The sequence below is a fragment of the Malaclemys terrapin genome, chromosome 7, assembly GCF_027887155.1.
Source record: "Malaclemys terrapin pileata isolate rMalTer1 chromosome 7, rMalTer1.hap1, whole genome shotgun sequence".
In the NCBI taxonomy this organism is placed as follows: domain Eukaryota; kingdom Metazoa; phylum Chordata; order Testudines; family Emydidae; genus Malaclemys; species Malaclemys terrapin.
The window spans coordinates 31,454,776-31,477,383 of NC_071511.1; the positions used below are offsets into that span (position 1 = coordinate 31,454,776).

The following is a 22,608-nucleotide window of genomic DNA, read 5'->3' on the forward strand; positions in this document are numbered from 1 at the left end:
ATCAATGAAAGCAGATTTTGGAAACAGTCTGGTACCAGGGTTGTCCAGTTAAAGGACATTTTATATCTGAGAGTTGATTGCAAATTTTTATCCAAAGGCCAATAAATAACATGGCTGCCTACAGTCATAGTGAGGTTAAAATGGGCATTGTATACAATATGGGCCTTAACAAATACACAGCTGTTATTAGCCTGGAAGATTATGACTTCTGTCAGGAGGGTTCCCAGTCCCTTACCTTCCCAACAAACATTGTTATGGACAGGGACAACTTTCCCTGGCTTGAGTTTACATATAAATTGGAGCTGTGGCGGTTCTAATGGCCAGAGTGTCCATTAGTTTCCTAATCCAATCCAAATATTGGGTGTTATTTCAGGAGCACTGACCATGAATCAGCTAGGCATACCAGATGGCTTGATTTCCAAATGTCTCAGTGAATAACCCAATCCCAGATGCATCCTCCCCATGGACCAGGCAGGATTCAGTATGTGGGAGCCCTCAAACCGGTCCATATGTTTGAAAGGAGCACTGTGAATATCCACACCTTCACCCGGAAAATCTCCAAGCATGCCTCCAGGGCCATAGATCAGATGGTACTCCTGAAGTGTCTATAAAGGCAGTGGGCCAGGCCTGGTGCTCAAGATCACTCCGAATGGCCATTAGCTGGTCATTCAGAAAATACAGGAATTTTGAACATGCCATGTCCCACTGCAATGCCTTCCTAGCACCAGTGATATTTAAGACCATCTCCATCAGCAAGTTTTGGGTCATAGAACTAAGGGCGGAGATAACATGTAACTCACTAACTAATTTTAGCCTTTACCTGGGTTAGCTGTGCCCCAGAAATAAGGCTAGTGGCCTTCTCTAGTTGCCCCAATTTCTCATCATGTTCTTGGTTCTTAAAAGTATTTCAAACTGCTGCTGCACTATTGGCCCCATCCCATAGGGATCCAGTCAAGTCTCTCTTCTTTCTAGGGGAAATAACCCAAGCCCTCTGTTGTGCTAATTTAATGGCAGCCCCCCCCCTTGAACAATTTGGGTATTTAGAGGTGATCTGGAAACTGGATAAAGGCAATAAAAATTTAACAGTCCCTAACGTAGTGTTAATCACAGTCCATTGATATCCTAATACATCTCTCTTTGGTATAGTACTGTACCACACCTGTTGGTTAAACACCTTTATGTACTGCTGGAAGACATTGATATGAATGGCATAAGAAGGGGGTGTATTGCAATAAGATACAGGTCACATTATTAGTCACTGGAATAATTTCCATGCAGGTAAAATTTCCAATGGCAAAAAACTCTTTGGGTATTCGTTTAATTGTTCACTAATTGGGTGACCAAATAACAATAAGGACCTCTCTCATTTAAACACAGTGCAAATTCTAGGAACAGCCATCATATCTACTTTGCTATAGAACCCATCAATTACAATTACAAATTCTTGGGGTTCACGGGTAGTGATATCATATACTTTTATCACCACTATTTCACTTGTTTTCCATTCAATTGTTCGCTTATATGGGATATCCTGAACCTTAAAAATAATTTCTTTTTCTAAACAATATTTAAATAAATCACTAAAGTGTGAAGGCCTTGGCCATTGGTTTTATCAAATATATGGCATTGTCTGTATTTAGATGTGTTACAGGGGTAACAGTGCAATGGAGGAGATGGCAGGGGCAGTGGCAACAAGGTGTCTTTGGTACTTGTCATTTAAAATCCAATTAGGGAGGGCAATATATGCTGAAGGACTTATCCAAAACACAGGGCGCAGCCTGTAGAATAAACGCCAAAATCCAATCAATAACATTCCCAAGCATGGGTCCCACAAGTTTCTTCCTGCCAGTGTATAATTCTTTGTTTCTTCACCAGGGTCAGTTCTTAATATCTTTTGTAGTCAGGAATCCCTGGACTTTGGTGAATTCAATGGAGCGAGTGTTCCTTCTTCTCTTTTCCTGAAACAGTCGTGGTTCAGCATCATACAGGGGAGAGGTTACTAGCACATCACCCTGTAATGGTTTTGCTTCTTCTAGAAAAATCCAGAGGCACAGTAGGTCTGTCAGTGGACAAGGGAAACGTTACTAGCACTTCACCTTGTCCTTTCTCCCTGCCAGGGCCGGCTTTAGGCCGATTCAGCCGATTCGGCTGAATTGGGCCCCGCGCCAAGAGGGCCCCGCGCTGCAGCTGTCCGCCCCGCCCCCAGCTCACTTCCCCCTCCTCCCCGCCCCCTCCCCTGCTTCCCGCGAATCAGAGATTCGCAGTAAGTCTGAGACGAAGCAGGGGCGGACCAGCAGCACGAGGTAAGCTGGGGTGGGGGCGGGAGAAGGGCTCCGGGGAGGCGCGGCCCGTTCCCGCAGGCCCCAGCGGCTCTGGCCCGGCTTGGCTCCAGCCCGGCCCCCGGTCCCGGCCCGGTCCCCGCGGCTTGGGTCCCCCCCCCCGCGGCGGGGCTCGGGTCCCCCGTCCCCGCTGCGCGGCTCTCCGTCCCCGTCCCCCCCGCGGTGGGGCTCGGCTCCCCCCGCCCCCCGTTCCCCCCGCCGCGGCGCGGGTCGTCCCCACGGCGCGGCTCGGGTGTCCTGTCCCGTCCCGTCCCCCCCCCCGCGGCGCGGCTCAGGTCCCCCCCGTCTTCCCCTCCCCCCGCGGCGCGGCTCGGGTTCCCCCGTCCCATCCCCCCCGCGGCGCAGCTCGGGTCCTGGGGGCGGGGCTTGCAGCAAGCCCCGCCCCCAGGAATCGGGCCCCGCTCTTGCTAAAGCCGGCCCTGCTCCCTGCTGTTCAGAAAGCACAGCAGAGCTAGAAAGAGAAATAGGCTTATCAGTCGGAGAGCCCTCCCGAGGTGGAGGGGTCTTTTTACAGTGAGAAGCATGGGTCCAGGCAGGCAGTCTTTGGCACTTCACAGCGGTGTTGGTGGTTAACAGGACTTGGAAAGGGCCTTTCCAACATGGAGCCAAAGCAGTCTTTCGTTGATGGACTTTACGTAGACTCAGTCTCCTGGTTTCAATGAATGGCAGGGCTGCTAGGGTCTTTGGATAGCACTTCTTTACCTGTGAGAAAAAACCTAACACATTTCATTAATGCCTGGCAGTGTTTTGCAGATATTTTTACAGCTGCTTGGGCACATTCAAGCCCCCCCTTTTCTTGGTTGTCAGCCAAGTCTTAGCTGTAGCAGTGTCCTTGAATGGGACCAGCGTCTTATCTTCGGACTGAGCTTGCTAGCTATTTTTTTCCAGTTAATTCGTTCTGTTCTTCCTTCTCCCCTTCTTGGCTTTTTAACCTACAAAGGAAACTTCCACTCGTCACTCATACACCTTTTCCCAACAATGAACACATACACATTGCCATTATACAGTACATTAATCTTATTATTCAATGTATGCCACATATACCCTTCCAGTAAAATAACTTTATTACAGAGCTATGGAGCAACAAACCAGGACAAGCACACCCACTTTTGAGGAGTCTACTCGGTACAACCTCTGGTGTCCAATAGCTTTCCTCCCTCCCCAGCCCTCTGGCTAGAAATCTGAGGTAGCCAGAAGGATCCCATGTGCAATATAGGGAGTGGGTTAACCTTTCATGTCCTTGCTTCCAAAGACTGTTGGTATGCAAATTTTAACATTTTTTTTCAATTAAAAGATCTGGCCAATGAAGTTTCCTTTTTTCTTACTTATACTAAAGTTTAATACATTTGCTTATCACATTTTCCTGATTTATCCAAACACTTTGTATTCCAAGTTGAATAAAACAAGTATCTGCTTTTTTTGATTTAACCGTTCTGTTTAATTTTGAACTAGACTGTCCTATAAAAATATTAAACAACAATTTTGGCCACAAGACAAACACCACAAGGCAGGACACAGAACACAAAAATAATTCCTATTGTACCAGTAAATGCATGGTACATTGAATGCTGTTCAGCTGGCATCTGTTTTTCTCTGATGATCTGAAAGACAAAAGAACAGAAGCCTACCCCTTCTGGGTAGTCAGTCATTGCTTAAAATATTTCCTTTATATACAAATACTCTTGTTGATTTCAGGCAAAACAGAGGAATTATCCCATATTTCCTTGTAATTGTTTCATAGGCAGCCCAGGTTTCAGTGGCTTCTACATTATCAGTTAAGATAATTTGCATTAGTACAGATGCTTTCTGGCTTGCTTCTGGATCCAAAGCTATCCACAGCTTAAAGACTCTTACTTAAAAAGGGACACAATTAACTTTTAACTCCTGTTTTCAAACACCCAGTGATCTGAAAAAGACAACACAACCTATATTGGTAGGTTTGCATTTCTTTTACCTCTGCTTCAATATACACTGCACATGTTCTGGGGAAAATGCACATCCTCTTCATTAATTTCTACACAAGGTGTAACTTTCTTTTGTGCTTACAAAATCTCCATGCACCCACAGTAAAGTGACAGCTTGACCACACAGAGCCAGGGGCACTGTCCTTCTCTCTCTTTACCAGATATTTTATCTACTATTTTGTTACCCGAAAACAAATTCAAATATTTTATTCTCCTGGCTTTGACTACCCTGCTGCAGCCACAACCTTTGGTTGTTATTTAAAAGATTTTAAATCTTGTAAAGCATTAAGTCACCTTAAGGATTAAATGCTAAATACCTTAAACAACACTGGTTTCCTGTGTCTGGCAAAAGTATTATCAGTTTTGCAACTTTAAACAATACCAATTCATCTCAAACTTATAAAATACAGATTGTACACAGCAGGAGTGTTCTTCAGCAAATTCGACTAAATTATTCATAGTTGAATAATTCCACTTAAATAACCTCTTGCCTGGATTACTTACAGACATTCCTACCAAGTTTCACTGCTTGATTCCCTCCAGTAACTACAGAGTTAACTTCTCACTTTCTTTCAACTTTCTCAAACTGTGGTTGCCTGCTTGTTTGGGCCCGATCCTTTTTTTTTTTCTTCTTTGCTGCATTATCTCTTTCCATGGACACAGACATTGTTTCACTACCAATTTAGCAAGGAGGGTGGGCCTTTTGACTAACCCCCCTTTTCTTTATTTATATACACATATTTACATATACACATTACATCTAGATGCATCTTATTTAATAATAACTTTAATTCTTTATATCTGGACTTAATACAATCTCTTCTTGAGGCGATAATAACCCCTCAGCACTGGTGCATTATAAAAAAGAATCATAACAGGCCTAGGGACAACGGGAGAGGAAAAAAAGAACAGCATGGACAGCATGATAAAATGGGGGAGTTACACTTACTGACCATAGGAAGAATGACTTTTTGTTAAATCAAGGAGATAACAACAGATTGGATTCTTCCTTGGCCTGTTTTGATAGAGGGTACTGCACCACCTTGGGAAGGGTTCTTGTTGGGTTTAGGCCAATCTTAACGGCTTGGGCAGACCCAATGCACCCAACCTGGTTGGCATGATCGGCTCACAAAGCCCACAGGGAGGGAGAGACCTTAACCAGCAGTTCCTGTTGCAACGAGGAAGGGCTGGGGTCAGTCTTTTCCTATAAACTGCCAGGACTTCATTGTGAACAGGACCAGGCAGGTCCAGATACACACCATCTGGGGTACAGCCGATTATACAATTTAATTTACACAGCAAGTCTTTTCCCAAAAGGTTAACCGATAAACAAGGACTGAAGATAAAAATTGACAATAACAGGTCTATAAAATCATCAGGAGGTGTGGAGGGGATACTCCTAAGGGGCTTTGCCTCCTGAAGGGGTCTAAATGGATAGAGCGATATCTGCTGGCCAGCGGGGTTACGGAAAAGAGTCAATTTCCTTTTTTATCTTTTTTTTAGTTGCGTTTTAAGCTTTTCTTGGGAGTCCTTGGGACTCCCTACTTGAGATTTATGGCGCCGTTTTACTGTTTCCTTACACCAATAAAAATATGCATCAAACTGATCTTGTCCGACTTTGTTGGCAAGAAGTGCGCCTCTGAGGTGCACAGTCCTGTCAAGGTCGAAGCTTTCTTCTAATGGAAATTACAAATTTGGATCATCTCTGGTATACCAATTACATTTACATTCCTGGAGTCTACCTGATTGTAGTGTTTTGGTCAGCTATCCCGAGGTTACCGACCATGAGATTCAATCTCACAATCCCTAAGTTTCCGATAGCATCTTCCTGAACCCACAATCCCTTTTTCCCCACGATCCTCAGCTCCCCTGAGCACTATCAGGCCACTCACATGGCTCATAGGGCTTGCTTTAGGGACATTCCTGGTCGTAAGCCTCAAGGCCTCACAGAAAGCTCTGGGCGTCTTCCTAGGACCCTCACTCGTTTCAGTCATTCACACTTGCACACAAACGCTGAGGTAAGGCCTAAAACTGAGGCCTATCCTTGTGGGAACCCTGACTCCCTGCCACTTACGCGTGGCTTTTCCTGGAACCAAAACATATAACATTTAACATTCACTGTGTGCCCCCTCTTTATACCGGCGAGGCGTGACCCAAACCCAACATTCAGACATCCATACAAGAAAGGGTCTGGAAAGGCACGGTCCCCGCACACACCCCTTCCGGCAAAGAGCACCGGCCCATCTTCAGGAGAACGGTGTCGCCTGCCCTACTGCCTCCGGTACGGCGGGCGGTTTCCAGGGGTTCCCTCGCTCTCCGAGTGGGGAAGGGAGCCTAAGGCTCCAAGAAGGGAATCGGGGAAGGGAACTTGGTCGCAGGGCATACAGACCAAAAGGAGTCAGGGAAGGCACGGTCCCTGCACACCGCTCCCCCAGCAAAGGGCACCGGTCCGTCTTCAAGAGAGCAGAGACGGTCACCCTACTGCCTAGGAGTTCGTGGACGGTTTCCCAGGGCTTCCTCTTTCTCCGAGCGAGGAAGGGAGCCTAGGGTTCCAGGAGGGAAACAAGGGTAGGGGACCCTGCGACCCTCACTCATTCACAAGCATACGGCACACCCCCTAAACTGGCTTTTAGCCCCAATTACTGGCAGCTAGTTTTACAGCATTCACCACCAACCTACCGCTGGTGGGAACTTTCGCTGGCCAACCTTAGGGCCACTCTGGGGGCACCAGCGTAATCGACCTTACTCACTTCCCTGGGGTCCATAGTGGCCTCTACCTCGGGGGGTTCCAACCCCGAACCTATGACAAACAAAAACAAGACAAAACAAAAGGGCGTCAGGCGTGTCTGTCAACAAAAGGTTCAGATCCAGCGTGCAACTCACCCAACCCTGAGCCTACGGGCAGATCCTCCACCAAAACCCACTCCAGAGATTTCTGAAAGGTAAGAGTCCTTTTGAGGGGCTCTGGGTTTGGTGGAAGACTGCCTGCGGTCCTCTGGTCTGAGGGAGTCTTCTGTGGATCCCGGACGAGTCCCCAAATTGTTGTGGAAAATTGGCCAAACTGTTGATTTTGGATCAGACAGCTTGAGGCTCCTTTATTGACAATCAAACATCCATGCATGGGGGAGTCAGCCAAGGGAGCCGAACCCCCCCCCCCCCGACAGATAAAATGCGAGAGATTATATAGGATAAAACCACAAAAATTACATATACTTCCTTAAAGTTTTACATCCATATATGGAATAAAACAAAACAAGTTTTCCTGTTTTTCTTAGTTTTGCCCTTTGCGGTTTCTTGGTCTGTCACCTGACATCTATTAATCATAATCTGTTACAAAGGTAAATTCTACTTTTATAATGTCTGCAGTTAGTTCTGCTTTTATGATTTCTGTCTACCCTTCTCCTTTCACTCCCCCCCCGCCCTTTTCTCCTTCCTCCAGGCCACACATACAGTTCACCTGACCCTACATACAGTCCACTTGACCAAAGTTTAGGCCTTAGACTATTTTTCCTCCACACCATTAAGTCTCATCCTGATCTTGAACAGTCATTAAAGTTGGGCAAAAGAAATGAATTTTTCAGCTCACATTTAGGAAAAAAACAAAACGAAAAACAATCAAAGGAAAAACATTTTGGCTGAAAATGAAATTGTTCAAAATTTTCAGCAAATCGAAGAGAGTAACAAATGGGTTTCAAACTAAACTTTTTGCTTTGATTGCAAATTGCTTTTAAACTTTAGTAATTTTTATAAAAAACAATTCAAGGAAATTTCTAAACAAAGTTGTTTCAAATCGAAAAAATCAAAACATTTAGACTTTTTTGGGATTCCCCACCCCCCTGAAACAAACAATTCAGCAAAACCAACATGAAATCATGAACCATTGTAGTGTCACAAAATCTGCATTTTTCATCCCAAAACAGTTTCGGTTGAAAAATTTCGCACAGTTCCGCTAGTCACAGATTGGCTTAAGGCCCGAAGCACGAGGTTTATATGCCTTCTAAAACGCTTTGTTGTATTATTGATATTCCTGTTACCTATAGAGATTTCCAGTTCCCCTTTGAATCTTCCTAAGTTGTGGCCTCAATATCATCCTATATCAGTGACTTCTACAGTCGAACAGCATCATGTCAGAAAGAATATTTCCTTTGTTCAGTTTTGAAACCCAGGAGTTTTGAACCCAGGAGTCCTGATTCTCAGCTTCCCCTGCCCTAGCCCACTACATTTCACTTCCCTCAGAGTCAGGACTCCTGACTCCCAACTTCCCCGACACAAACACACACTAACCTCCCCTCCCATTCCAGAGCTGGGAATGGAACCCGGGAGTCCTGACTCCGAGCCCCATCTGCTCTAACCATTAGACACTACTCTCCAGCCAGAAACGGGAACAGAAGTCCTGAACCTCATTCCTGCTGCTCTGACACACTAGACTCCATTCCTTCCAGAACTGGTAACCAAACACAGGAATCCTGATTCTCAGCCCCTACAGCTCTAATCACTAGACCCTACTCCCCTCACAGAACCAGGAATGGAACCCAAGAATCCTGATGCCTAGTTTTAACCACCAGACCACTCAATTACACCAGTATAAATCATGACTGAAGGGGTGACTACAGCTTGAGCAGTCATACCTGAGTTAGCTTCACTCTCGCTAGCTCAGGTACCAGAGCAATACTTCAGCACAGGCTGTACAAGCCTGTCTGGACCCCTGGGTCATTAGTCACAGGGCTAGCCCATGCTGAAGCATGGGCTGCTGCAGCTTCACTGTTCTGGGAGCCAAGCTAGCGAGATGAAAACGAGCTGGGGTATGTCTGCTCCAGTTGCAATTGCAGCCTCTGACTGCAGCATAGACAGACCCTAACTCAGCTGCCTTGGTTGGATTTGAGAATCTGTCTCCTTGTCCCCATGCTTTGTGTTAATAAAATGCACATTTTCAAGTTAAAAAAATCTAGTTAACAGGGATCAAAATGTGGCTCATCCGGATCCACGTAGGGTTTAAACTCCACCTAGACCTGGGGCAAAAGCATCTATTTACTGTACAAAGAAAATACCGATGTGAAATGCTGTCGCAAATAAACAGTTTCTGTTGCACTTGGCAGTGTTCTTCTTGAAGGCAGGTTCTGCATTCTTTGGAAGCTAGACGCAGGGTTCAAGTACAGATGCTGGTTCTGGTTACATCCTTAGTCTCTGGGGTGCTGGGGGGAACACAGCCATCACATACAATCATACTCTGCTCTTCTCTGTGCTCTCAAAGGGCTTTTTGCGTATTGCTTAAGCAAGCCTCACACCCTCATGGTAGTTAGGTGAGTATTATTGTACCCGTGCTACAGAACAACAAAGTAAGGCACAGAGCAACATGACGGAGGTTATGAATGGAAAGTCAGTGGCAGAGCTAAGGATAGAGCCCAAGAGTCCTGACTCACAGCGCCCCCTCCCCACTAGACCGCACTCCCCTCCCAGAGTTGGGAACAGAACCCAAGACTCCCATCAATACTCTACTACTACTCTAACCAGAAGATAACACTCCTCCCGGTATTTGGAACAAAACCCAAGCATCTGAGTTTCCAATGCCCCGCTCTGATCAGTAGACTATACTACTTCCTCCCCAAATAGGCAATAATACTCAGAAATCCAGATCCTCAGTCCCTCCCATTTCTACTACTAGATCATAAACTCCTTGTAGAGATGGGAACAGAACCCAAGAGCCTTGACGCCAAGTCCCCGCTATGCATCGCTAACCCACCAGACCCCATTTCACTCTATTCCCAGAGCTGGCAATAGAACCCAAGAGTCCTGACTCCCAGTCCCCCTGCTCTACCCATTAGACCCCCCTCCCCGCTGCTCTCACCCACTAGACCCCACTCCCCTTCCAGAGCCAGGAATCCCAACTTACAGTCCCCCTTGCCCCACAGCCCAGTGGAGCACAGAAATGGAGGGATGACTGCTCTCCCAGAAATGGAGTTGAGGGGTGTGTGACTGCTAATTAGGGTGACCAGATCGCAAGAGTGAAATATCGGGACACATTGGGTGAGTGGGGCAGGGTGGTGAGGGGGGGGGGGGGAAGAAAGATGATGACAGACACAGGTGCACAGCCCTGACCACAGCCATGACAGGGGGCCCCAGGAAGCTGCAAGAGGGGTTGTACGTCCCCTGCTGCAGCCCGCACCACAAGCCACAGGGCAAGGACTCATGGCCCCAGCTCCAGCCCCCGGTAGAAGCCACAGGGCCAGGGGCACAGGATTCTGGTTGCAAAGTCAGATCCAGTTGCAAGGCAGGGGAGTGAAGGGTCCCGGTTCTAGCTCTGGCTCCAGCCGCAGTCACAGAGGGGAGGCCCCCAGTCCTGCCTTCTGCCCCAGCCACTGATCGCTTAAGCAAACTACGTTACAGAGGTCTGGAATCAGTGAGTCTAAATTATAGACTTAGTCGTAATGCATATTTAAACATACAGATTTATTTGTACACTAAACAAACAAGGGTAAAGGGCCGAGTTTTTTATTCAATCAATAAATCAACTTCCCAATTTGCATCTCTCTCAGATATGCCAGAAGTCTAGTACTTTTTGGCTGACTTTGCCATAGCCATAACTTGCTTCTGGGCAATCACAAAGCTGTAGAAGTCCTTGCAACTCATCTGGAAATTCATTTTGACAAGGGTTTCACTCCGCGCCAAGTCTATGCTGCTTCGATTCCGGACATCAGTCCATGCACCTTTCATGATTGAAAATACATGTTCTGAGTATGCGTTGCTTACGGGTATGCTGAGCACCAGGGCCGGCTTTAGCAAGAGCGGGGCCCGCCACGGGGGGGGGGGGGGGGGGGAACGACCCACGCCACGGGGGGAGGGGGGGAAGGCGACCCGAGCCGCGGGGGGAGGACCCGAGCCCCGCTGCGCCAGGGACGGAGACACCTGAGCCGCGGGGAAGGGGGGGGGGGCCCGGACCCGAGCCGCGCGGAGGGGGAGGGGGAGGAGGGGAGAGACCCGAGCCGCGGGGACCGGGCCGGACCGGAGCCGGGCCCCGGGCTGGAGCCAAGCCGGGCCAGAGCCGCTGGGGCCTGTGGGAACGGGCCGCGCCTCCCCGGAGCCCTTCTCCCGCCCCCACCCCAGCTTACCTCGTGCTGCTGCCCCTGCTTCGTCTCAGAAGCAGGGGAGGGGGCAGGGCGTGCAAGGGAGGGGAGGAGAGGGAAGTGAGCTGGGGGTGGAGCGGACAGCTGCAGCGCGGGGCCCTCTTGGCACGGGGCCCAATTCAGCCGAATCGGCCTAAAGCCGGCCCTGCTGAGCACGTATGACACCAGCTTTGCCATGTTCAGGAATTCAGTGCTACTGTCCTTGTTTCTCAGCACTTGAGACCAGAGTTCCCCAAATGAATAGTTTCCAGGCTCCAACTTGGAGTTAAAATCTGATGATGCAGTACTCATCATAGAGCTGATCAAGATCCACTGTTTTCTGAAGGTTTACAGCTGCAGACAGATCGCTGAATTCAAATACCCTATTAACTTTGATGTTCAAGCACTGGGTATTGAACAAGTAGCCAACTGTTGCAAAAACAAAACAAAACCATTTCTCCAAATATAGGATCGACACATCATAAAATTTCAGGAAGACATGCAGCAGTGACAGGCAGCATCTCAGTTAATGCACTTTCAACTTTGGAGCCAAAGAATGTCTCATTTTTCTGTTGCTGAAGTTTAATTCTCAGAGTATTCATTATGGCATACAGTTCACATGCTGTCATACTCTCATTTTCCAAACAGAGCACAGTATCATTGAAGATTTTTAGGACATTCTGGAGGAAAAACAGATGAACCTCAACTTTGCTAGGCCCCTCACCTTGTTCACCATTTTCCCTGTCCAAGAACAGCATCCACAGAAATTTTGGACACTTCTCACTGCCCAGAGAAACAGAGTAGCACTTAACAGCCTGCAACATATTTACAAGCCTGTTTACAGCTGGGAAAAGACTCAATCAGCGTGTCAGAACATGGCGCAGTAAATTGGCATACTCCATAGCCACGAAGTCAAACATATCCTTCAATGCTGCTACTCTCTTAGCAGAGCTGCTGAAATGATTGAACATCTTAATCACCAGAGTCTCAAGGTCAACTTGTAGGGTATTGCTACCATGTTTCACGGCGTTGTGCACAACATGGGCTGGGCAGTTGGCTGGCAAGATATTTTCATTGTTTTTTTAAATTCTGGTACACCGATTGTCCCTTTCCATAATTCATGTTTGCATTATCAGCACAGTAGGAAGACACTTTGTTTAGGTCTAGTTTGCGTGTTGCAAGTTTTTCAAGTAATGTATTGCTTATTGCCTCTGCAGTCTCTTAGCTTTGTTCATAGAAGTCTAACAGTTTATCTTGGACCCCATGTTCAGGTGTCCAGTATCTCAGTGATAAGGGGAAAGTTTTCACATTGCCCTTGTTAGATGCATCTGTGGCAACTGAGATCTTTTAAAAATTCTGTTGAGAGTGGGGACAGCACATTTTTGACCAATGCCTCCGCTTTAGTCCGGCCACAGCTAACGTGCTTTGCAATTGTTGAATCTGGATACAAGGTAGGTACCAGTTTAAGTTCACAGTCACACGAGCGATAGGAGTGTTGATAGACTACTGTATGGTAAACTTGGGTTAGCTCAGCATGAATCCTGAAGGATTCATTTGGCTTGCTGAAAAAATGTGAGACCAGGGTATTGCTCTTGTGAGTGTGGGTGTTTTGTCCATGATTTTTTGATTCAGCATGATGCTTAAGATCAGACTCACCGCCATGGCAAATGGTAAATTCCTTCCTGCATGCTTTACAAAAGGCTTTTGAATCACACTCATAGGATTTCCGAATCCAGGTGTATGTGGCTTCCCATTCTGTCCTATATCTCCACTGTCTTTTTTGTTTTTTGGTAGTTGGCTCCTCCCTTGCCATTTTTGCCATTTCAGGTGGGGTTTTTGGCTGAAGACCGTTAGCTAGATAGCTAGCCACTGAAAAGAACTGCGCAGTCTCTGTGCTTCTTACGTGTTATTATGTGCCCACTGTAGTTTGTCCTACGGTATGCACTGTGGTTCAGAATGTAAACTACTGTGAATTTGCGTTACACCGGAAAACAACCTGAAAAACCAAAAATGCCCGATCACTAACCCTAACCCTCTCTACCCATAGTTTAATTGACATTGCTCAATGTGTTTTGCCTGTCAGTTTTGATCAAGCCCATCTAAAGAGGGGATGCATGTTTAAAATATCACAGCATAAATAATTTGAATCAAATACAGGTTTGCATTAAAGCTTTGGTGTGTTATTTGTTGTGGCTAAAGTTATTTTAAACCTTCAGAATTTACCATCATGAAGTGGGATGCCATATCCTGGTCAGAATAATCAGTGACTCTGAACGCAAATCATCCTTTCCATACCAATGTTCGTCTCGCCTGGGTGTGTGTGAGTGGATGGTTTTTATAAGACTTTATGACCTGTATCATTTGTACATTTCAGTACATACAATACAGTTCATTGTATTCTCATCTGACCTAGTTTCAGCAAAATCTGGGCCAGACCGTGACCCTCTTACTCACTTTGGTGAGCAGTTACTCAGAGAGTAGTCCTAATGACAGGCAGCCCAGCACCCCACACACACCTCCCAGACACTCACCATCACACCCTCCCTGCCCCCTTCCCTGGCCGCACTCACCAGCCATGGCAGCACGCAGAGCGAGGCCCCCCAAGCCAGACTCTGAGTCTAGTCGGGAGAGGGACCCCCCCCCCCCCCCGCCTCCCAGTGTTTGGAACAAAACCCAAGCATCTCAGTTTCCAATCCCCTGCTGTGATCACTAGACCAGGGGTAGGCAACTTATGGCACGCGGCAAGCTGATTTTCAGTGGCACTCACACTGCCCAGGTCCTGGCCACCAGATCAGGGGGCTCTGCATTTTAATTTAATTTTAAATGAAGCTGCTTAAACATTTTAAAAACCTTATTTACTTTACATGCAACAATCCTGGCTCTTTGAGCTCTGGTCAAGTAAAAAATTCTCTAAGTTTTACCTTAGAGACTTATAGAAAGAGACCTTCTAAAAACATTAAAATGTATCACTGGTACGCGAAACCTTACATTAGAGTGAATAAATGAAGACTCAGCCCACCACTTCTGAAAGGTTGCTGACCCCTGCACTAGGCTATACTACTTCCTCCCCAAATAGGGAATAAAACCCAGAAATCCAGACTCTCAGTCCCTCCCATTTCCACTGTTGGATCGTAAACCCCTTGTAGAGATGGGAACAGAACCCAAGAGCCTTGACGCCAAGTCCCCGCTATGTGTCGCTAACCCACCAGACCCCATTTCACTCTTTTCCCAGAGCTGGCTATAGAACCCAAGAGTCCTGACTCCCAGTCCCCCCGCTCTACCCATTAGACCCTCCTCCCCAGGCACATCTGGGAATAAAACCCAGTAGCCCTGACTCCCAGGCCCCATGCTTTAGTCACTAGACCCCTACTCACCTTCCAGAGCCAGGAATAGAACTCAGGAGTCCAGACTCCCAGCCCTACCTGCTCTCCCCACTAGACCCCACAACCCTCCCAGAGCTAGGAATAGAAGCCGGGAGTCCTGACTCCCTGCCCCTGCTCTCACCCACTAGACCCCACACCTCTCCCAGAGCTAGGAATCCCAACTTGCAGTCCCCCTTGCCCCATACAGCCCAGTGGAGCACAGAAAATAACCCCATGTCATTCCACATGAATGGATGACTGCTCTCCCAGAAATGGAGTTGAGGGGTGTGACACTGCTAGTATGAGCTGTTGAGTTAACAACACCTTGTGACTAAGGCTGTGAAAGGCCTACAGATCCAGTCATCAGCATCTGACCTTCATCCAACACAAGAAGCAAATGATCAACCACTGCAGCATCTGGACTACATCTTGCCCTTAAAAACAGCCCACAATTGGCTCTACATAGCACCCAAGCTGCTTCCATGCCCTCTTGCCGAAAAAAGACTAGGGACAAGCAGCAAGACTGGGAGACCCAAGGTATGGCTCCTCAGACAACAACTCATTTTCATAGTTTTGTACCTTTTAAGGCCAGAAAGGACCATAGATCTTCTTGTATCACTTCCTGCATATCACAGGTCAGAGAGTGTCACCCAGATACCCCTGCACTGAGCCCAACGACTTGGGTTTGGCTAAAGCTCTTGCAGGAAGGCATCCAGCCTTGGTTTGAAGACGTCAGGAGATGGAAAATCCACCCCTTCCCTTGAGAGTTTGATTCAATAGTGAATCATTCTCACTGTGAAATAAAGGTGTTTTATTTTTAACTGGAGTTGGTCTGGCTTCAGCTTCCAGCCTTTGGTTCTTGTTCTGCCTTTCTCTGCTAGGTTTAAACTCCACCTGGAACTGGGCTGAAAGCATCCTCAACATCCCTTTAGTACCTGGTATTTTCCTCCCATGAAGGTGCTTTACACTGTCATAGACTCACCTCTTGATCTAAACAGCCTGAGCTTTCAAGTCTCTCACTGTCAGACATTTTCTTGAGCCCTTGAATAATTTCTCTGGTTCTTTTCTGCACCCTCTCCAATTTTTCAGCGTCCTTTTTGAAAAGCATTCCCCAGAACTGGATGCAGCATTCCAGTATTGGTCTCACCAGTGCTAGACACAGAGGTAAAATCATCCCCTTGCTCTTCCTCACTGCTCCCCTGTTTATACAGCCAAGGAAGACAGGAGCCATTTTTGTACCCGCATTGAATTGCGAGCTCATGTTGAGTTGTTTGTCCACCCCTAGCTCCTTTTCAGAGTCACCCCTGCTTTCCCAGACACAAGCCCCCATTCTGTAGGGGTGGCCTTGTTTATTTACAGGGTACCGTTTCCCTGAACACTAACAGCAGCAGGCAGTTTCCTTGCTCCTGAATCCCCACATCTGCCCCCCCCCCCCACACAAGCTCTGTGCCCAAAAAGCCCTCCCCTGTCTCTCTGCTTCCTCCCTGGGGTCACACACAGAACTGCTTCTCCTGTCCTCCTACCTCCGACATACACAGCCTAGCCCCCTCCTTTGCAACCAGGGAGAGCCCTATCCATCTGTCTGGGTCAGCATTGGCCTAGCCACATGGCTCAGTGTCTTGGGTAGAAGTCCCATTGCCTACAGCTCTTTTGACCATATAAAGGGGCTTGACTGTGCCTTGTTTTGAGCCTGAAAGACTGTTTAAATTATCCTCCACTGAGCATCTGAGATTTTTGGGTCTTTTTCTTATATAGGCTCCTATTACCCCCCGCCCCCTCTCCCAGTTTTTCCACACTTGCTGTCTGGTCACCTTAATCTGAGATAACCCATTGCTGAGATGAATGGAGGCTTATAAGCGGGTGATGACTCACTGCTGCAGCGCCTCCTGCTGGTCATCCAGGGAATTAGCTCACCAACCTCCAGAGCGCACTCTGCAGGCCGGTGTCTCGCTTGCCACTGGCTCCCATGTGCCCCCTGGACATCAGTGCCCCTTCTCTCAGGGTTCTGCCCCCTGCAGTATCCCACACTCTCACTGGGTCTCCCCCACCCTCGGGAAGCCCCAACCCCACCTCGCCTCAGTCTTGGGCTACTGCCAGTCACCATCTAGCCCCCACTCACTGGGGCAGACTGCAGTATAATTGCTACTCATCATCGGCAAGGAGGGCTTGGACCTGCTGCCTCTGCCTACCCTTGGGCTGCCCTCTCTGCAACCCCTGTACCTTCTTGGCCTTTAACAAGGCCTGCAGCCTGGGGATTTTCCAGGCTGGAGCTCCCCAGCTCCTCTGGCCTTTCCCCAGCCCTGCTCCACTTTAGATACCCTGCTCAGCTCCAAGCAGCCAGGCCCATCTCCCTCAACAGCTAGAGAGAGACTCTTGAGCCCTGGCTAACAGCCCTTTTATAGGACCAGCTGCGGCCTGATTGTGGCATGGCCCCAGCTGAGGCTGCTTCCCCAATCAGCCTTTCCCCAGCCACAGTCCTCTCCAGGGCTGTTTTCAACCGTTCAGGGCAGGAGTGGGGTTACTGACCCACTACCAGTACCGGATTTACCATAGCGCCGTGGCATCAGGCCCACAGTCCAAAGGGGCCCTGGCCCAGCCCGCTCTTCTCTGCCCCCCCGCCATTACCCCCAGCCCCCTGCACACCCTGACCCCTGCACCCCCTCACACACCTCCTGTCCTGACTCCTGAACCCCGCCACAACCCTAGCTCCCTGCCCACCCTGACCCCACACATCCCCAGCCCCCGGCCCTGACTCCTGCATCCCCCTACACACACCCAGCTCCCTGCTCTGACCCCTGCACTCCCCCCACAAGCACCCAGCCCCAGGCCCTGACCCCTGCACTCCCCCCTCACACCTCCCCAGCCCCAGGCCCTGACTCCTGCACTCCCCCCTCACACATCCCCAGCCGTGACTCCTGCAGTGTCATAGCAGGTCAACAACTGAGTTGGGATTAGAACTCTGAGTCTCCTGAGTCTTCAGTGGTGTACTATCCTTGTATTGTTTCTCTAGGCAAAGTCTGAGCCTCGTTTTAATAATTCAAGCTGGCTGGAAAATAACTTATGCCTGTTCTGCCTTGCTGCTTCATTGGTATTTCCCCCGCTCATTTCATCAAAGGTCCTGAAGGAAGAGGGGTGAAGACACCAAAGAGTTTTTGGGTCTTTTTCTTATAAAGGCTCCTATTACCCCCCACCCCCGTCCGGATTTTTCACATTTGCTGTCTGGTCACCCCACTCAGGACAGAGGTGGGCTTGTGGTATCTCAGCTAAATCTGGATCCTTTTTAGTTATAGTTAATTTCTAGTCCTGTGGTGTGAATAATATACTCACCCAAAGGCAATGTGGTTTAGCAGCTTGGATCTGTGTGTTTGTTACCTCTGCACTGGAAGCATTTAGCGCCGTATCTAGCACATTGCTTTCAGACTCTCTCTTTTTTTTTAACTTAATCCATGCAAAACAAAGTAAAATTTTAACCAAGTGACCTGCTTAAGGCCTTATATAACCTTCCAAGGGATATATAAACCCCCACCTGCTTTTCCAGAGGGTAAAATGCAAGGATCAACGTGGAATTAAGCTTGGCGAAACCATTCCCTTATGCGTCTACAGTTCATAGAAAAGGTGTGTGGCGTATTCCCGCAGCTGACAGGAAACTAGGAATGGTTGCATAGGAATTTTTGCAACAAAGGAGAAGCAACGTGGTATCATACTCAGTTATTTAGGGAGAATATAACTCAACAGCTCTTCTTTGGAAACTACACCCTCAAGAATCCATGGACACTATTTGCCAACAGCTGACTTTTTGTAAGAAGTGCTGCGCTTTATGGCTGTCTTTGAAGTTGTGAAGTGGAATACAAGCTGGATTCAAATTAACGTCTTTCTGTGTAGATATTTTCATCGCACAACGTTTAATTTTTACAAGTAATCGACCTTGTCAAGGCTGCTTCCCCACTCTGAACTTTAGGGTACAAATGTGGGGGCCTGCATGAAAACTCTGAAGCTTAACTACCAGCTTAGATCTGGTCCGCTGCCACCACTCCCAAAGCTAATTCCCTTCCCTGGGTAGCCTTGAGAGACTCTTCACCAATTCCCTGGTATATACAGACCCAAACTCCTTGGATCTTAAAACAAGGAGAAATTAGCCATTCCCCTTCCTCCCTTCCGCCAACTGCTGGTGGATCAAGGTCCAACCCCCTTGGATCTAAAAACAAGGAAAATCAATCAGGTTCTTAAAAAGAAGGCTTTTAATTAAAGAAAAGGTAAAAATCATCTCTGTAAAATCAGTATGGAAAATAACTTTACAGGGTAATCAAACTTAAAGAACCCAGAGGACCGCCCTCTAGCCTTAGGTTCAAAGTACAGTAAACAGAGGTAAACACCCTAGTAAAAGGTACATTTACAAGTTCAGAAAACAAAGATAAACTAACACGCCTTGCCTGGCTGTTTACTTACAAGTCTGAAATATGAGAGACTTGTTCAGAAAGATTTGGAGAACCTGGATTGATGTCTGGTCCCTCTTAGTCCCAAGAGCGAACAACTTCCCAAACAAAGAGCACAAACAAAAGCCTTCCCCTCCCTTCCCCCCCCCGCCCCCCCCCGCAAGATTTGAAAGTATCTTGTCCCCTTATTGGTCCTTTGGGTCAGGTGTCAGCCAGGTTTACCTGAGCTTCTTAACCCTTTACAGGTAAAAGGATTTTGGAGTCTCTGGCCAGGAGGGATTTTATAGTACTATACACAGGAGAGCTCTTACCCTTCCCTTTATAGTTATGACAGACCTATTCAGGTAACGTCGGTTATTCGAGCCCCATCGTTTTTGCTTAACCCAGAAGGTTAGTGCTGAAACTTCCAACCCGGCACCATGAGTTTTGCCAAGCTCTTAGACCACGTCGGGGGGATAGGTCGCTTCCAAATCATCTATGCTATCTTACTGGATATCCCAGTTTTCATGCTGGCCAGCCATAACCTCCTGCAGAACTTCACTGCTGCCACCTCTGAGCACCACTGCCAGGTCCATATCAACATCAACAACACTCCTTACACCAACCTCACCGGAAAGCTCGCTGCCAAGAACCTCCTCAGGGTCTCCGTCCCCATGGACAGCAACCAGCAGCCAGAGAAGTGTCACCGCTTTGTCACCACGCAGTGGCAGCTCCTAGACTCCAACGCCACAGTCACAAACCTAACCGAGCTGGAGACTGAACCCTGCGCAGATGGGTGGGTGTATGACAAGAGCATTTTCACCAGCACCATCATTACAGAGGTACGTGAGAGCAAGACCTGCTGCAGCGCGGGTAACCGGCTGGGAAAAGGATGCTGAAACCATGGGGTGGAAGTTGGGGTGGATGAGTTGAAAATATTTTTGTTGGAATTATGCCTTTTCATAGATTTTTGCAAGTAAGTTTCACTGTCCTCTTGGCAGAGAGGGTCAGAGCATCTATCTATCAATCCTCCTCTTCCTAGATCTGATCTTAAAATTTGCACCAAGCTACAGCCCCTGCATGTCTATTGACATCGGCTTGGTTTCAGCCTAAGTCAGTGCAGAATTTCATCCAGGGCCACGTGCTGTTCTCAGTTACATTCTGGCCCCTCAGGCGACTTCAATCCATGCGGCTTCAAGTGGCTGCCATTGCACAGGTGTAAAGGAAAGCAGGACATGGCCTTTACGCTTCACAGAGGCTTGATTCTTTCAGTGTTTGAGTAGGAGGAAGCTGTGGTTGCACTGGCTGGGGTGGGAATTCCCCCATCCATTTTGCAGTCAGTTTCCACTCAATTAAACTGGACATAATCCACAAATTCGCATTAAAGGAACGGTGAGTGATGCTAAGAGCTAGCCCTGCTCTCCCCTAGATCTCAAAGGGCTTTACAATAGTGACTAAACCTTACTATCCCATCTCACAACTGGGGGAAACCGAGGCACACCGCGGCAGCATGACTTGCCCAAGGTCACAGTAAGTCAGTGTCAGAGCTAGGAGTAGGGATCCCAGTCTCTTGAACGCTCACTCCATTCAAAACCATCCGCCTCACGTGGGATCATTATATTTGATCCTACATTAACATCGAAAGGACCCATTCTGCCAGGCACTGCAGAGACCCAGCTCAGTTCGGAGACTCACTGTGCCAGATGCTACACAGACCCAAGCTGAGAGTGGAGCCCTGTTGTGCCTGGCACTGCACAGAGCCCAGCTCAGACTGGGGAACCCTTGTGCCGGATACTGCATGGACTCCAGCTCCAATCAGGGCCCCATTGCACTGGGCACTGCACAGATCCCAACTGAGACTGTGCTGGGTGCTCTGTGGACCCCAACTGAGATTGGGGCCCAGCTGTGCTGGGTGCTGCACAGGGACAAAGGTTGAGACCAGGATGATCATCCCTCATTTTACAGATGATGGACATTGAGGCTCAGAGAGATTCAGGCTGTGATGCTCTGCAGATCACATTTCCCATTAAACGTAGGTAGCTTTGGACTTGTAATTAACAAATTAAAATGAATTGTAAGGATTGCTATGGGAACTGGCTGTCTAAATGCCATTAATGGCTCTGAAAATCTCAGCCCCAGTCTGGGGCCTTAACCACAAACCAGTCTTCCTCCTGGAGCCCAGCTTCGTTTTCTCTCTCCCTTACAGTGGGACCTGGTGTGTGACTCCCGGCAGCTGAAGCAAATGGCTCAGTCCATCTACATGGCTGGGGTCCTGGCGGGAGGCATCATCTTTGGAGGTCTGTCAGACAGGTGAGAGCAACGTCGGTATGAAGCCGAGCAAGGCTGGTTCCTGGGGGAATCAGGAATCTCGAGCAGGAGGAGAGAAGTTATGGTATCTCTGTATTTGGCACTGGTGCGACTGCTACTGGAATCCTGTGTTCAGTTCCGGTGTCCACAATCCCAGAAGGATGTTGGTAGGTTGGAGAGGGGTCAGAGAAGACCCAGGCGAATGATTAAAGGCTTGGAGAATGCGCCTTACAGTGAGAGACTTCAGGAGCTCGATCTATAAAGCAAAGCTTAAGGGGTGACTTGATCACAGTCTGTAAGTGGAGCCCCTTGAATTCTTTTAATAATTGTTTATTTTATTTTGGGGAATTTCTTGTTATTTTTGTTTTGTTAATATTATCTATGCAGGGGATCGGGTCTTGCCTTGGGGTTTGGAGGCCCTAGAGAGGGGCTGAGTCCTGCCACCAGGGGTTGGGAGGCTCTGGGGGAGGTGAGTGCACCCCTGAGCCTGCCCTCCACTCACCCTGCAGAAGTGGGTCCTGGGGTCCTGTGCGGTGCGGCTGGGCCTGGCTCTTGACTCAGGGTGTTGTGGCCTGGCACATGGGGTCGCAGTGCTGCTCAGGTTTGGCCGGGCGCCCTCCCCATTCAGAGTGGGGAACCAGCCTGAGCTTCACAGGACAGGAGCTTCCACTGTAGGGTGATTTTTTAGCTTTATTTCATATTATTTCACATTTGCAAAAAACATGGGGCTCTCTATATAGGTACCTACACGGGGAGCAGCAATCTGATAAGAAGCTTTTCCATCTAGCAGACAAAGGTCTAACAAGAGCCAGTGGCTGGAAATTGAAGCTAGACAAATTCAGACTGGAAATAAGGTGCAAATTTCTAACAGCAAAAGGAATTAACCATTGGAACAAGGGCTGTGGTGGATTCCCCAGCCCTGGAGATTTTGAAATCAAGATTGCATTTTTTCTAACAGTCAAATACCAGCCAGGGGATAACCATACTGCCAGGGCCCTAGATTGACTTAATCCAGCGCTGCAGGCAGGGCTCGCTCCAGCTTTTTTGCCGCCCCAAGCGGCGAAGCAGAAAAAGAAAAAAAGGTAAAGACAATAGGCGTCCCTTCGGCGGCAGCTCAATCGCAC

At 48.1% G+C, this 22,608-nt stretch overlaps 2 protein-coding genes across 2 annotated transcripts in view; both read left to right on the forward strand.

The window, feature by feature from the left end:
* Positions 1-22,608, forward strand: part of LOC128840810 (solute carrier family 22 member 6-B-like) — a 47,808-nt gene that overhangs the window by 15,404 nt on the left and 9,796 nt on the right. The window lies entirely within an intron of this gene.
* Positions 19,448-22,608, forward strand: part of LOC128840299 (uncharacterized) — a 32,311-nt gene continuing 29,150 nt past the window's right edge. Inside the window, 2 exon segments of the mRNA XM_054034128.1 lie at positions 19,448-20,019; positions 21,384-21,487. Coding sequence (XP_053890103.1) covers positions 19,618-20,019; positions 21,384-21,487 — 506 coding nt within the window. The 5' untranslated portion in view covers positions 19,448-19,617.